This window comes from Microtus pennsylvanicus, chromosome 3, assembly GCF_037038515.1.
Source record: "Microtus pennsylvanicus isolate mMicPen1 chromosome 3, mMicPen1.hap1, whole genome shotgun sequence".
NCBI lineage: Eukaryota > Metazoa > Chordata > Mammalia > Rodentia > Cricetidae > Microtus > Microtus pennsylvanicus.
This window is the reverse complement of record NC_134581.1, coordinates 14,117,501-14,132,007: the sequence shown is the minus strand read 5'-3', so window position 1 is coordinate 14,132,007 and position 14,507 is coordinate 14,117,501. Positions and strand designations below refer to the sequence as shown.

Genomic DNA, 14,507 nt, shown 5'->3' with positions numbered 1-14,507 from the left:
GAACCACTGTCTTCTTTTTTTGTTTGTTTGTTTGTTTTTCGAGATAGGGTTTCTCCGTAGCTTTGGTGCCTGTCCTGGAACTAGCTCTTGTAGTCCAGGCTGACCTCGAACTCATAGAGATCCGCCTACCTCTGCCTCCTGGGAGTGCTGGGATTAAAGGTGTGAGCCACCACCGCCCGGCTAACCTCTGTCTTCTGAAAGAGCAGCAAGTACTCTTAACCTCTGTGCCATCTGTACAACCCTGACCAATTCATTTAAAAAAATAAGTAACAATTCTAAGGATCATTCTCAATAATTGTAGTTTTTAATTTTGTGTTTTTGTATATATATACAACTAGTGAACAGGAATTTGCCATAGAGAGTATGGAGGAGCCAGGGCTATAGATAGGTACAGAGATGCCCAGGGGTAGGGAAGGACTTAGAGTTTCTCTGGCTTTTTTTGTTTGGGACCTCTCTTGGAACCTCTCCTAATGGGTCTCTGGTCAAAAAGGAAAGTTATCTGGTTGCTTTCTGGTTTCTCTAATCTAGTAGAGACCTATTCCATTTTACAAAGGATTAGGTATGTGTCATGTATGTATGCCATAGCACAGTGGCCAGGTCAGGGGATAAATCTGTGGAGATTTTCTCCTTCCACCTTTATGTGGGTGGGTTCTGGGGTTCCAATTTAAGGTGTCAAGCTTGCCACAGCTGAGGCAAACCCATAGCTTGAGACAGGGTATTTCCCATTTCCCAACTGCCCACAAACTTGTAGCAATCCTCCCAGTTCCCGATCCTAGCATCACCAGTGCTGTTATTATTGTCATGTGCCATCACAATCAGCTCAGAATCCACGTTTCCCCAAATTACCCTGCGATCTTCCTCATGTATACACCTCATCATGTCCCTTCCTCAGTTGAAGCTTGCTTCTCAGTGCTTAAGAAGGCAAAGTTGGGGCTGGAGATATAGTTCAGAGGTTAAGCGCACAGGCTGCTCTTTCAGTAGGTCCTGAGTTCAATTCCCAGCAACTATATGGTGCCTCACAACTATCTGTAATGAGAATGGGTGCCCCTCTTCTGGCCCGAAGGCATTCATTCAGGCAGAATACTGTATACATAATAAATCTTGGGGGGGGGAGGTGGCAAAGTCAGCCCTAACAGTTCTATGGTACATCTTCAAGAGTCTTTCTTTTTTTTTTTTTCAAGACAGGGTTTCTCTGTGGCTTTGGAGCCTGTCCTGGAACTAGCTCTGTAGACCAGGCTGGTCTCAAACTCACAGAGATCTGCCTGCCTGTCTCCCGAGTGCTAGGATTAAAAGCATGCACCACCACTGCCCGACTAAAATAATTTATTCTATGTCCATTGGTATTTTGTTTGCACGTATCTCTGTGTGAGGGTGTCATATCTTAAGAGTTACAGACAGTTGTTAGCCGCCATGTGTGTGTTAGGAATTGAACCCAGGTCCTCTGGAAGAGCAGTCAGTACTCTTAACAACTGAACCATCATCTCTCCAGCTCCAAGGGTCTTTCATTGAGTGTTCTTTCTCACGGTCAGTGCCTCTGTTTCAGGTATGTGTTCCCTATCCTTTCCGACTGCATTCTATTCACTCCCCACCCACCCCACCTCTCTTTCAGGGTTTCTCTGTGTATTAAAGTCTGTTAATAATTCAAACTCAGCCTTCATGTAGACCATCATTCATCAAATATTTACTGAGCCAGTGAAGACAAAACGTCCTGTTTCCCACGCCGAGGATACACCTATGAATAAAAACACCAGGTTGTGGCGAAAACTGCCATTGGGTTGGTGTGTGATTGGCGGTTCAGTCAGGGACGGTTTTCTGGAAAACTTTGAAGTGACGAATTTGAGAGCGCCTTGCCTCGCGTGCGAGTATCATAAGGGAAGATAATCTCGAGGTCACGGGAGCAGCAGGCAGAAGGCCGAGGAGGCAGAAACCAGCTGAGGTGGTTCGAGAGACATTAATGAACGCTCGGAGGTGTGTGAAGCCGAAGCTCCGAGCTAGACTGGGGCTCGATTTCCAAGGCGGACGCGTCCCCGGGTGTAGCAGGGCTGTGGGGACTGCACATTAGAGGCACACCGCACTGCACACCCGAGACCGCTTCCTCTAGGAGTGACACAGAATCTCCTCGGGGCTGTTGACCGCATAACGATCGGACGCAGGAAGCCAGGGAGAGTCAGACGCAGAGCTCACGAAGAGCTGTGACTGGAACTCGGTCTCGAAAGGCGGGCGGAAGAGGCAGGTAGAGCCTCTTGTTGTGGGGGCTAACAGCGTGCTGCGCAGGCGCACATCTGCTCTTCCAGCTAGTCCGTTAGGGCTACGGTGCCTAGAAGGGGCGTGGCCGGGCCTCGCCGCCGGAAGGGGGTTGGCTGGGCGGGGCTAGGAGGAGGAGGTGGCGTCTGCGCGCGCGCGCGCGGGTGCGAACGGGAAACGCCGCGAGGGCCAGGCCGGGCGGTGGAGACGACGGACGGTGACCATGGCCGCGGCAGCGGGCGGCGGTCCGGGAGCGGCAGCAGGCGCCGTGGGTGCAGGGGGTGCGGCGGCGGCCTCGGGCCTGGCTGTGTACCGGCGGAAGGACGGGGGCCCTGCCAGCAAGTTTTGGGAAAGCCCGGATACGGTGTCCCAGCTGGATTCGGTGCGAGTTTGGCTGGGCAAGCACTACAAGAAGGTGGGTCCGCGCGCGCCCGTGGGGACCGAGGAGCCACGCGACGGGGGCTGGTGGTGGCTGCGGGCCTTGCGAGTCTCGGGCCACCCCTCCCCCCTCCCCGGCGCGCCACGAGGGACAACAAAGGCTGGCTCGGCTCTCGCCACGCCCCCGCGGGCGGCTGTAGACACGCGGCGGGACGGGCCTTTGCTGCTGGCTCTCTCGAGCCCACACACTCGCGTGGGAAGCCCCAGCTCGCACGCTTCTTCTGTGCATAAGCAGCGGGAGCTGGGCAGCGTCGCAGGGCGTGTGTCTCTGGTCTTTTGTTAGCTACCTTAGGTATGTGAACAAAGAGCGTAAAAGACTGAGCCCAGCGTGGTAGAAGTAGCTTGAAGTTTTGTTTAGCCACCAATTTCTAAGCGGTTCGGTAATTAAGGGCTTGCTACCCAGGGTCCATTCGCTAAGGAACCTTGGATGATTGGCCTTGCGAGTTAATGTAGATTTAAACCCTGCAATAGGCTTGATACAGGACAAAGTGATGGGTTTTCAGTTTATTGTACTTTTTGTGATGTGTAAAGATGTGAGTACAAAAGTTAACGCCCTTCAGCGAGAACTCCGTTTATATCTGTTTTCTTTGTAATGTTTATTTTTTTGACAAACCTCCCGTGCTTCTCCTATTTTCGAATGTACATTCTGCTGAGTCAGTTGTTTAACAAAGTTGTAATTTAACCCTTTGTTAATTTTTTAAAAAAAATTACATCTATCTATTTTGGTGGGGTGCATCCCGCTCCTATGTGGATGTCAACTTAAGCGAAGTGATTCTCTCACACAAAATTGGTCCAGGAATCGAACTTAAGTGGTCAGTCTTGGTGGTCAGTGCCCTTTATCTTACCGGCCCAGTTATAGGTATAGTAAAATAGCCCCACTATGTCAGTGTTGAAGAATGACTCCAAAACACTTCCTCTTCTTCAGCAGTGTTTTCCCCATCGAGACCCCAGGATGGGTTTGAGATTTGTTCTCGATCATAGTTAATGTTTAACTGTATCATCCTTAATAGTTCCTGAATAAGTTTTTGTCAAATGAATGAAATATTAAACTAGCACCTAGGGATTTAAATCATTTTGTAGTGTTCACTTAGCAAGGCTTAGGTCCAGGGTTTGAACCCCAGCACCTCATGAAAGCTGGTGCTGGTGGCTCACATCTGCAATCCTTTGGGAGGTAGAAGCATGAAGATCCCAAGTTCAAGGTTTTCCTCTCTTGAGCTGGAAGCTCAAGGCAAGCCGGGGCTACCAACATGAGATACTATCTCAGAAGAGTAAAAAAACAAAAACAAAAAACTAGTTCCTGACCTGTTGGCATGGGGTCCACAGCTTGGTGGGTGAACTGTTGGTGTTTGACAGGGATCTTGGGTGTTTTGAGAAGTGACTGTGCTTGTAAGGCTTTATTTAAAGGCAGAAATAGTGTTGACTTATTTGTGCTTGGTGTACACTACAGCATTTCTCTGTCCCCTCCCCTCTACAGGGTCTCACTGTGTAGCCTTGGCTGTCCTCGAACTTGCTCTGTAGACCACGCTGGCCTCAAACTCACAAAGATCCTCCTGCTTGTCTCCCTAGTGCTGGATTCTGGAATTAGAGGTGTGCACCACTACCCTGGACTCACTAAGCATTTCTGTTGTATTTAAGAATGCATTTAGAACATATAAATTTAAAATTTATTCAATTGTGTATGTGACCTTCATGTGGGTGTCCACAGAAGCCAGAAGAGGCACCTGACTCCTTGGAATTAGGTAAAGGCAGTTGTAAACTACATATGATAGAGGTGCTGGAAACTCAGCTTTGGTCCTTTGGAAAAGCAGCAAACACTCTTATCTGCTGAGCCATCTCCAGCACCAGACAGAAATTTAAGTCTCAGCGATTAATATGAAACAAATGAGACATTGAAGGTCCCTTCTTTTGAGGCCATCCTGGCCTACATAAGACTTCAGAAAAACAAAAGATCCAGAATCAGTATAGCTCAGAAGCCCCAGAACTCTGTGGCCTCTGGTCTTCAATTCCTTCCTGATCCTTCTTCTATTTCTAGAGTTGTGGGATTATGAGGATGAGCCTCAAATATTTTTTTTTAAATTTATTTTTGGTTGATAAGTGTTTTGCTTGCATACATGTGTGTGCCAGATAATTTGGACCGTCTGGAACTAGAGTTGGCAGTGGTTTTGAGTTCCCATGTGTGAGCTGGGAATCAAACCTGGATAACCTGGAAGAACAGCCATGCTTTTAAATGCTGAGCCTTCTCTCCCCCCAGCCCTATCAAAGGTTTAGCATTTAATTCATTAATTATGCTTTCCTTGTCATGAAACTACCTTGTCTCTACTGCTGGTTTGTCTTTTTTTGTGTGAGTGTTTATGGGCGCTTTTCCTCCATGTATGTGTGTGTACCACCTGCATGCCTGGTATCCTCAGAGGTCAGAAGGGGCTTGGGATCTCCTGAGACTGGAGTTAGATGTTTCTGAACTGCCATGTAGGTTCTGGTAAAAGCACCTAGTCTTGACTGTTGAACCATCTCTTCAGCATACATTATCTGCTTTAAAGAATACACATACAGGCCAGGCGGTGGTGGTGCACCTTTAATCCCAGCATTCTGAAAGCAGAGGCAGGTGGATCTCTGAGTTCCAGGACAGCCAGGACTACAAAAAGAAACTGTCTCAATAAAAGAAAATAAATAAGTTTTAAAATTATGCACATGTATGTTTTTTATGATTATGATCTTTGCCGTGGAGAATGTGTTTCATACACCTAAAATTTGGTGTCGTGCCATTACTTAATAGGCAATAGGAGATAAAGTAGCTTTCCCTCCAGCATCAGCTGTAGCCGTGTTTGAATCCCTGTCTTTTTCTTGTAGTATGTTCATGCAGATGCTCCTACCAATAAAGCGCTGGCTGGACTGGTGGTACAGCTTCTTCAGTTCCAAGAAGATGCCTTTGGGAAGCATGTCACCAACCCGGCTTTCACCAAACTACCTGTAAGTACATGAGTACATGTTTCATAGGATCTTCAGCTTCTTCTGTGTGTTTTTTTGTTTGTTTGTTTGTTTTTTGCATTTATTTATTTATTTATTTTGGGTTTTTTTTTTAAAATATTTATTTATTTATTATGTATACAGTATTGTCAGTATTCTGTTTGCATGTGTGCCTGCAGGCCAGAAGAGGGCACCAGATCTCCTTATGGATGGTTGTGAGCCACCATGTGGTTGCTGGGAATTGAACTCAGGACCTTTGGAAGAGCAGTCAGTGCTCTTAACCTCTGAGCCATCTCTCCAGCCCCTTATTTTGGTTTTTTGAGACAGGGTTTCTCTGTGGCTTTGGAGCCTGTCCTGGAACTAGCTCTGAAGACCAGGCTGGTCTCGAACTCACAGAGATCCGCCTGCCTCTGCCTCCCGAGTGCTGGGATTAAAGGCGTGCGCCACCACTGCCCGGCTTTTGCTTTTATTTTTTATTTTTATTTTTTTTTTTGGTTTTTCGAGACAGGGTTTCTCTGTGGCTTTGGAGCCTCTCCTGGAACTAGCTCTGTAGACCAGGCTGGTCTCGAACTCACAGAGATCCGCCTGCCTCTTTTTTTTTTCTTTTTTTTTTTTGGTTTTGCTTTTATTTTTGAGACAGGTTTTTTTCTGTATATCAGCCGTGGCTGTCCTGGGACTTTTTTTGTGTAGACTAGGCTGGCCTCAAAATCAATTACCTGGCTCTGCCTCCCGAGAGCTAGGAGTAAAGGTGTGTGTCATCACTGCTGGCCTCAGTTTCTGTACTTTGAAGTGTCACTTGTAGCTGATTTCCCTTGCTATTGTGATTGGGGTAGGGGTGGACACAACAACTATACAGAGAAGTGTTTCTTTGTTTTTGATATAGCTCTGGAACTGCCTCTATATGGGAGACTAGCTGATCCTTTTGCCTTCACTTTCATGAGCTGGGATTACAGGCATGTTCTGTTATCTTCAGCTTAGTGGTAGAATTCGTGCCTGCTATGTCATTTAATGTATAATGTGTTTTAGACTCTGCAACAAACATGAAGACTCAATATTTTTGTGTTATGATTGTCATAGTCTCTGCTGTGCTGTATGTATATAGTGATACTTGTCTGTTAGACTCTTGTGACAAGAGTATATATATTTTTTTTAATTTTAATTTTATGTGCATTGGTGTAAAGGTGTCAGATCTCTTGGAACTGGTGTTACAGACAGTTGTGAGTTGCAATGTGGGTGTCAGGAATTGAGCCAGATCCTCTGGAAGAGCAGCCAGTACTCTTAACTGAAAATTCTCTCTAGCCCCATGTGGGTTTTTTGGTTTTGTTTTGTTTTGATTTTCTGAGCTAGGGTTTCTCTGTAGTTTGGAGCCTGCTGGCCTTGAGCTCACAGAGATCCACCTGCCTTTGCCTCCTGAGTGCTGGGATTAAACGCTTGTACCACCGCTTTTTTTTTAAATTAAAAAAATTTAAATACCTGGGCAGTTGGTGCCATATACCTTTAATCCCAGCACCTCAGAGACAGAGGCAAGAAGATATCTGAGAGCTTGAGACCAGCCTGATCTACAGAGTGAGTTCCAGGACAGCTAAGGCTACACAGAGAAATAAAATAAAAAAAAAAGTCAAGAAAAAAATTTAAGTTTAATTTATTAATTAGTGTGTGATTGTATGTGTGCTGGCTCATGCCTGCCATAGCATGCATGTGAAGGTCAGGACAACTTTCAGGAATTGGTTCTCCTACCATGTGGGTAACAGGGACCAAACTCAGGTCATCCGTATTGGTAAAAAGCTCCTTGACCTGTGGTCCTCTCTCCCACACAAAATAAGTAAATAAATGTATAAAAGGGAAATAATTAACAGGATGCCTGTCCTGAACAGTCAGATACCTGAAGTACAGAGCCAGAGGAAAGGTGCTTATTCGGAATTGAAGACCATTTTCTTTCTGGTTTTTGAACCTAGGGCTTTGGCAAGTTCTGTAATAATCTTGTTTGACTGACTCAGACTAAAGGTCAGTATAGTTTTATACCTCTTTTTTGCACTTTTTTTTTTTTTTTGAAAAACAAGCTATCTTTTTTCATTTTAGATACCAGTCCCAGTTCCCACTCCCTCCCCTCCTCGCATTCCCTCCACCTTCCCCAGTTTTATACTTTTCAGATCATAACGGGACAGAGAGATAATGACGAAGCAGTTGGTGTGCACCCTGAGTTGTTTCTCTGGAACCTGTATGGTGGAAGGAAGACAAGCTCCCTCACATTGTCTTATGTACACACTTCTGCCTTGCACTTCTCTACTATACCCACACACAAACCAAATCTACGCACAATAGTTTTGTTTTGTTTTGTTTTGTCTTTTCAGACAGGGTCTTTCCGCACAGCCTTGGCTGTCCTGGAACTCACTATGTTGACCAGCATGTCCTCAAACTCATAGTCACCTGCCTTTGCCTCCTGAGTGCTAGGAATAAAGGCATACACTACCACTTCTGGCTTATAAATGTAAATTTATTATTATTATTATTATTATTTTGAGACAGTCTCTTTTTGTAGTCCTGCCTGTCTTGGAACTTACTCTCTAGACCAGGTGCCTCTGTTTCCCAAGCGCTGGAGTTAAAATTTTGTGTTACCCATTCCCAGCTAATAAAATTTTTTAGAAAGACTTCATTTTAATTTTTATCTACATGTCTGTTTGTGTTTCTGTGTGGGTATGCACGTAGTACACTTGCAAACATGCAGGCAAAACACCCATACACAAATTAATAATTATGTAGTATAATTTCTCAAATGTTTTATTATTTAGAGTAAGATCTGCATAAAGTTCATTTTGTTTTATATTTTTATTTTTGAGATAGGATCTTTAGCTCTGGCTGTTCTAGAACAAACTTTTTTGTTTTCTTTTTTAAAGTCTGGTATAGAGATGTGGACCTTTAATCCCAGCACTTGGGAGGCAGAGACTGGTCTACATAGTGAGTTCCAGGATAGCCAGAGTTGTGTAGTAAGACCTTGTCTCAGGAACAAACAAGAAAGGTATTTATTTTTTCAAATGATTCCCATTCTTTTCTTAATCCTAATATAAGTGTCATCCAAAGTGCTATAATCCAAAATGACATTACAAGGGACTGTAGACATGGGTTTTTAAATTCTGGGAACTAAACCATCATTTACTAAAAGGGTTTAGGGATTAGAGAATATTTTTAGTCATAAACCATAATTAAAAATAATTCATGGCTTAGTGCCAGTAGGACCAGATGTATTTCTCTTCCTCTCAAAATAGAATGCAGCATTTTCTCAAATGAAAGAGATTGTTCTGGTTTGCAATACTGTAGAAGAAAATCGGTTGAGAAGGACAAATACAAAGCAAAGACTTTTTTGTTGTAGTTTTGTTTTTTTGAGGTAGGTTTTACTGTGTACCTTGCTGGTCTCCTATTGATCTCCCTTCCTCTGGCTCCTGAGTCTGGGATTAAAGGGTTTGTCATGCGCTACCACCGCCAGCTATTTATTTATTTTAAAAAATTTTTAAATTATTTTGTGTATATGGGTCTGTCTGAGTGCAGGTTTGTGTGTTTGAGAGCAGGGCTTCTAGAAATCAGGAGAGCCTTAGATCTTCTAGAATTGGAGTTATAGATAGTTGTGAGCCACCATGTGAGTGTAGGTAATTTAAGTACCTCCTCTGCAAAAGTGAAAGTGCTGAGCCATCTCTCCAGCCCAGTTAATGTAACTTTTTTATGGGGGGAGGTTCCAAGACAGGGTTTTGAGATGGCTGTCTAACAGCTCTGACAGTCATGAAACTCACTTTGTAGACCAGGCTGGCCTCGAATTCACAGAAACCTGCCTGCCTCTGTCTCCTGCTTGCTGGGATTAAAGCCACGTACCACCAAGCTCGGCTTCAGTAAATATAATTTTAAAACTTGGAGGGGAAGTCTTGTTTAGTCTGATGATGTGGTTCATTCTTCTGGATACAGTAAGGATGAATTCAACGATATGTTAGAAGGAAGATTAAAGGTTAAAGTTAGTCTCAGCTGCATTGCTCATTGGAGGCCAGCATGGGCTAAAGGAGACCCCGATTTATTTATTTATTTAATTTTTATTTATTATGTATACAACAGTCTCCATTTATACCCACATGCCAGAGGAGGGCGCCAGATCTCATTACAGATGGTTGTGAGCCATCATGTGGTTGCTGAGAATTGAACTCAGGACCTCTGGAAGAACAGCCAGTGCTCTTAACCACTGAGCCATCTCTCCAGCTCCAGAGACCCCGATTTAAAAAAAGAGAAGTAGCTGGGAGGTGGGGACACGCATCTTTAATCCCAGCACTCTTGGCAGAGGCAGGAAGATAACTGAGTTTGAGGCCAAGCGTGGTCTACAGAGTGAGTTCCAACTCAGGCAGTGCGACACAGAAAAACTGTCTTGAAAACACACAATCAAAATAAATAAGTAAGTAAGTAAATAAATAATGTTGTGAGTCAGACCTGGTGATTGAAGCTTATAATCTGGGTGACTGTGGAGGCTGAGGTAAAAGTTTAAGGTTGCCTAGGCTCAGAGTGAGGTTAAGGTTAGCCAGGCTACCTGAGAACCTAGATAGGAGGCTTGGCAGTATATTTTTTTTTTAAATGTAGGAGTCCTTTAGTTGAATTTCAAGTATAAAATGAATGGTTGGATGAGAACTTTATTTTCCTCTTGTGCAATTTGTCATCTTTAGGCAAAATGTTTTATGGATTTCAAAGCTGGAGGCACCTTGTGTCACATTCTTGGGGCTGCTTACAAGTACAAAAATGAACAGGGGTGGTAAGTTTTTTAAAAATTTATTTGCATGTTTTAATGTGATATTATTGATGTGAAATCATTTTCCCTTGTGTATAGAGACTTCTGTAAGAATATTGTTAATGACAAGGTAAGATTTGTTTTTAAAAAATCAATTTTCTAGGGGGCTGGAGAGATGGCTCAGAGGTTAAGAGCATTGCCTGCTCTTCCAAAGGTCCGGAGTTCAATTCCCAGCAACCACATGGTGGCTCACAACCATCTGTAATGAGGTCTGGTGCCCTCTTCTGGCCTGCAAGCACAGAATATTGTATACATAATAAATAAATAAATATTAAAAAAAAATCAATTTTCTGGGGCTGGAGAGATGGCTCAGAGGTTAAGAGCATTGCCTGCTCTTCCAAAGGTCCTGAGTTCAATTCCCAGCAACCACATGGTGGCTCACAACCATCTGTCATGAGGTCTGGTGCCCTCTTCTGGCCTGCACACAGACAGAATATTGTATACATAATAAGTAAATAAATAAATATTTTAAAAAAATCAATTTTCTGTATTTAATTTTTAAGTCTTGTTTCTCAAGAATGTAGTTTCAGCCAGGTGTGGTGGTGTACCCTTTTCATACCAGCACTTGGGCTAAAGGCAGGCAGATCTCTGTGAGTCTCTAACCTTTTCAGACACCACAAACAGCTCACTTTCATTTTCTTACATTCAAGAAAAATTACAACTCTTTATTAGGTAAATAATAAATATTTAGGGTTTTGTTTTTTTTTGTTTTTTTTTTTTTTGCTTTTTCGAGACAGGGTTTCTCTGTGGCTTTGGAGCCTGTCCTGGAACTAGCTCTGTAGACCAGGCTGCTCTCGAACTCACAGAGATCCGCCTGCCTCTGCCTCCCGAGTGCTGGGATTAAAGGCGTGCACCACAATATTTAGTTTTTGTAGTACTGGGAAATGAATGTAAAATTCTGTGTGTATGTACATAATAATGTATGTGCAGAGACCAACTGTGGAGTGGGCATTCTCCATTCACCTTTATGTGATGGAGTTGGAACTCAGGTTGCCAGGCTTGAGGAGCAAGTACTTTACCTATTGAGCTATCTTGCTGGCCCCTCTTGTTTAAATTTTTGGAGTCCTCTTATAAATATAACCAATATTTCTTAGCTTCTTTTTTTTCATTTTTTCTTTCTTTTTTTCTTTCTTTCTTTCTTCCTTTCTTTCTTTCTTTTTTTTTTTTGATTTTTCGAGACAGGGTTTCTCTGTAGCTTTTGGAGCTTGTCCTGGAACTAGCTCTTGTAGACCAGGCTGGTCTCGAACTCACAGAGATCCGCCTGCCTCTGCCTCCCGAGTGCTGGGATTAAAGGCGTGCGCCACCATCGCCTGGCTATTCCTTAGTTTCTTTTCTGTCTTTCATCCATTTTTTTCAGGGGGTTTTTGAAACAGGGTTTCTCTGTGTAGCTTTGTAGCCTGTCCTGCCATTCACGCTGTATACCAGGCTAGCCTCAAACTCACAGAGATCTGCTTGCTTCTGCCTCTTGAGTGCTGGGATTGAAGGCGTGCACCACTACGTCCCAGCTCATCCATGTTTTGATTCTGGTTAAAAATCTTTGTGTTCTTTGGAGAACTACAGTTGAAGACCACAGTGCTGGTGTGTGCTCTGTTTCTCTGTGTCTGTCTCTTTCTGTTGTATTTGTTTAGTGGTTTGGCGTTTCGTTTGAGACAGAGTCTTACTGTATAGTCCTGTCTGGACCAGAACTCCTCCCTGTGTACACTAGGCTGGCCTTAAACTCAAAAGAAACCAGCCTACTTATGTCTCCAGAGTACTGGAATTAAAGGCATATACCTCCATCCCCTGTCTGTGCTGGCTTTTTATCATCAACCTCTAGGTTGTGATTAGGCGAACAGGCCTGCTTTTCGTGCCCCCCCCCCCCCCCCCCCCCAGCTAGCTTAACACCCGAAATAACAACATACAGATTGTATTCATTTAAACACTGCGTGGCCCATTATATCTAGCCTCTTCTTGGCTAACTCTCACATCTTGATTAATCCATTTTTAATAATCTCTGTAGCACCATGAAGTGGTGGCTTACCGGGAAGGATTCTAGCCTTCGGAGAATCATGGTGACTTCCTCACTTCCCTTCTTCCCAGCACTCTGTTCTGTCTACTCCACCTGTAAAGCTGCTGTCCTATCAAAGGCCAAGGCAGTTTATTAACCAATGAAATTAACACATAGACAGAAGACCCTCCTTTATCACTAGGTCACTTTTATGGTATAATTTCTGTTTTCGTTAGATGATTCCTCTTCCCACCTGTTTACCCCTGTATGTAATAACCCATTTGGACTATTGTCAACAGGACTGCAGTAGAAATGAGTGCAGCTATTACACTGACATATGTCACTGCATATACCCAGGAATGACATGTCTATCTCTGTTTTATGGTTTGGGTAATTTTAAGTTTTCGAGAAGCCACACAAAAAAATTTTGTTTGTTGGTTTTGTCTTTCTTCTTTTCTTTTCTCTTTTTTGGTCAGTCTGATATAAGCTAGAGTTATCTGAGAGGAAGGAACCTTAATTGAGAAAATACCCCTATTTAATTGGCCTATAGCAAGCCTGTAGGACATTTCCTTTATTCATCCCTTGGCAGGTGATCTAGGGATGACAACGGATAAGAAAGCAGGCTGAGCAAGCCACAAGAAATAAGCTATCGCCTGCACTCCCCTGTTATCTCCGTTACCATTCTTCTTGTCTTTTTTTCTGATTTTGGACTGTAACCCCTTGAACCAAATAAAACTAAAACATACACTGTTTAAATTGCTGAGCTCACTTGTTTCTCACTCTCTTCTCTCTCTTTTCCTTTTCACTACTTGGAACTCTACCTAGAGTTTTGAGCATACTTGCCAAGTACTTTACAGCTAAGCCCATTCTGCTTAAATTTTTTTCCTAAAAATTCTTGTTTATTTTTATTTGTTTGTTTTTTGAGATAGGGTTTCTCTGTTTCTCAGCCCCATCTGTCCTGAAACTTTTCTGTAGACCAGACAGACTTAGGACTTGGAGAACTTGGCTGCCCTTCCTTCTCTTGTGAACCAGTATACCTGACTTAAAAAAGTTTTTAAACACAGCCTCACTATGTTCCTAGACAGACAGACATAGTTTCACTAAGTTGCTAGACAGACAGGCCGATGGGCAGGTCTTTAGTTTATATCACGATGCCTCTGTCTTCTTGAGAAGTCAGGATGTAGTCGTGAGCCACTAGGTTTAGCCTCATTAACACTTCTTCCAACGAATATAGAGTTCTGTTTACTGTGAAGAGACTCTATGACCAAGGCAACCATTACTTTTTTATTCTATTTTTTAAAAAGATTCATTCATTCATTTGTTTATTATGTATACAGTATTTTGTCTGCATGTATGTCTGCAGGCCAGAAGAGGGCAGATGATGGCCCTGGTCACCAGGTCGCGCACCACCATGATGAGCTTGGTGTCCTTGGACATGGCCGAGATGCGCGCAGGTGCCTCCCGGGTCACGAAGTAGCTGTGCGTCTTCTCCATGGTGATCTGTCCCTCCAGTGTTCTGAGCTACGTGGTTGCTGGCATTGAACTCAGTACCCCTGAATAGCAGCCAGGGCTCTTAACCACTGAGCCATCTCTCCAGCTCCCAAGGGAACCATTATAAAGTTTTTAATCTCGGTACTTGTATGATTATTGTGGTAGGAAGCTAGAGCAGTAGCTGTGATCTTTTCATCCTGATCCTCAAGCAACTGACAGAAAGGCAATGAGCCGGTATAGGCTTTTGAGAGCTCAAAGCCTGCTCCTAGTGACACCCTCTTCACCAAGGTCTACTTCCTAATCCTCCGAAATACTTGACTGAGGACAAGAATTCCCATTCAACCACTGCACTGATTAAATACTCTGACTAGAATGGGTTTGAAAAGGTTTATTTGGTCTACACTTCCAAGTCACAGTCCATTACTGAAGGTATTTAGTACAGGAACTCATGCAGCCCTCCCCCCACATCAATCTAAAAATTTCTCACAGTCATGGCCACAGGCTAACCTCTCAATTGAGATTTTTCTCAAATGACTCTAAGTTGTCAGTTGACAACTGATGTTACTTAGG

General features: G+C 43.6%; 1 protein-coding gene across 2 annotated transcripts in view; it reads left to right on the top strand.

The window, feature by feature from the left end:
* The first annotated feature begins 2,384 nt into the window (after positions 1-2,384).
* Smarcc1 (SWI/SNF related BAF chromatin remodeling complex subunit C1) overlaps positions 2,385-14,507 on the top strand; it is a 109,215-nt gene continuing 97,092 nt past the window's right edge. For both annotated transcript variants that reach the window (XM_075964571.1, XM_075964570.1), the window contains exons 1-3: positions 2,385-2,659; positions 5,530-5,649; positions 10,338-10,423. In XM_075964571.1, the coding sequence (XP_075820686.1) occupies positions 2,468-2,659; positions 5,530-5,649; positions 10,338-10,423 (398 nt within the window). In that variant the 5' untranslated portion in view covers positions 2,385-2,467. The remainder of the gene's footprint in view (positions 2,660-5,529; positions 5,650-10,337; positions 10,424-14,507) is intronic.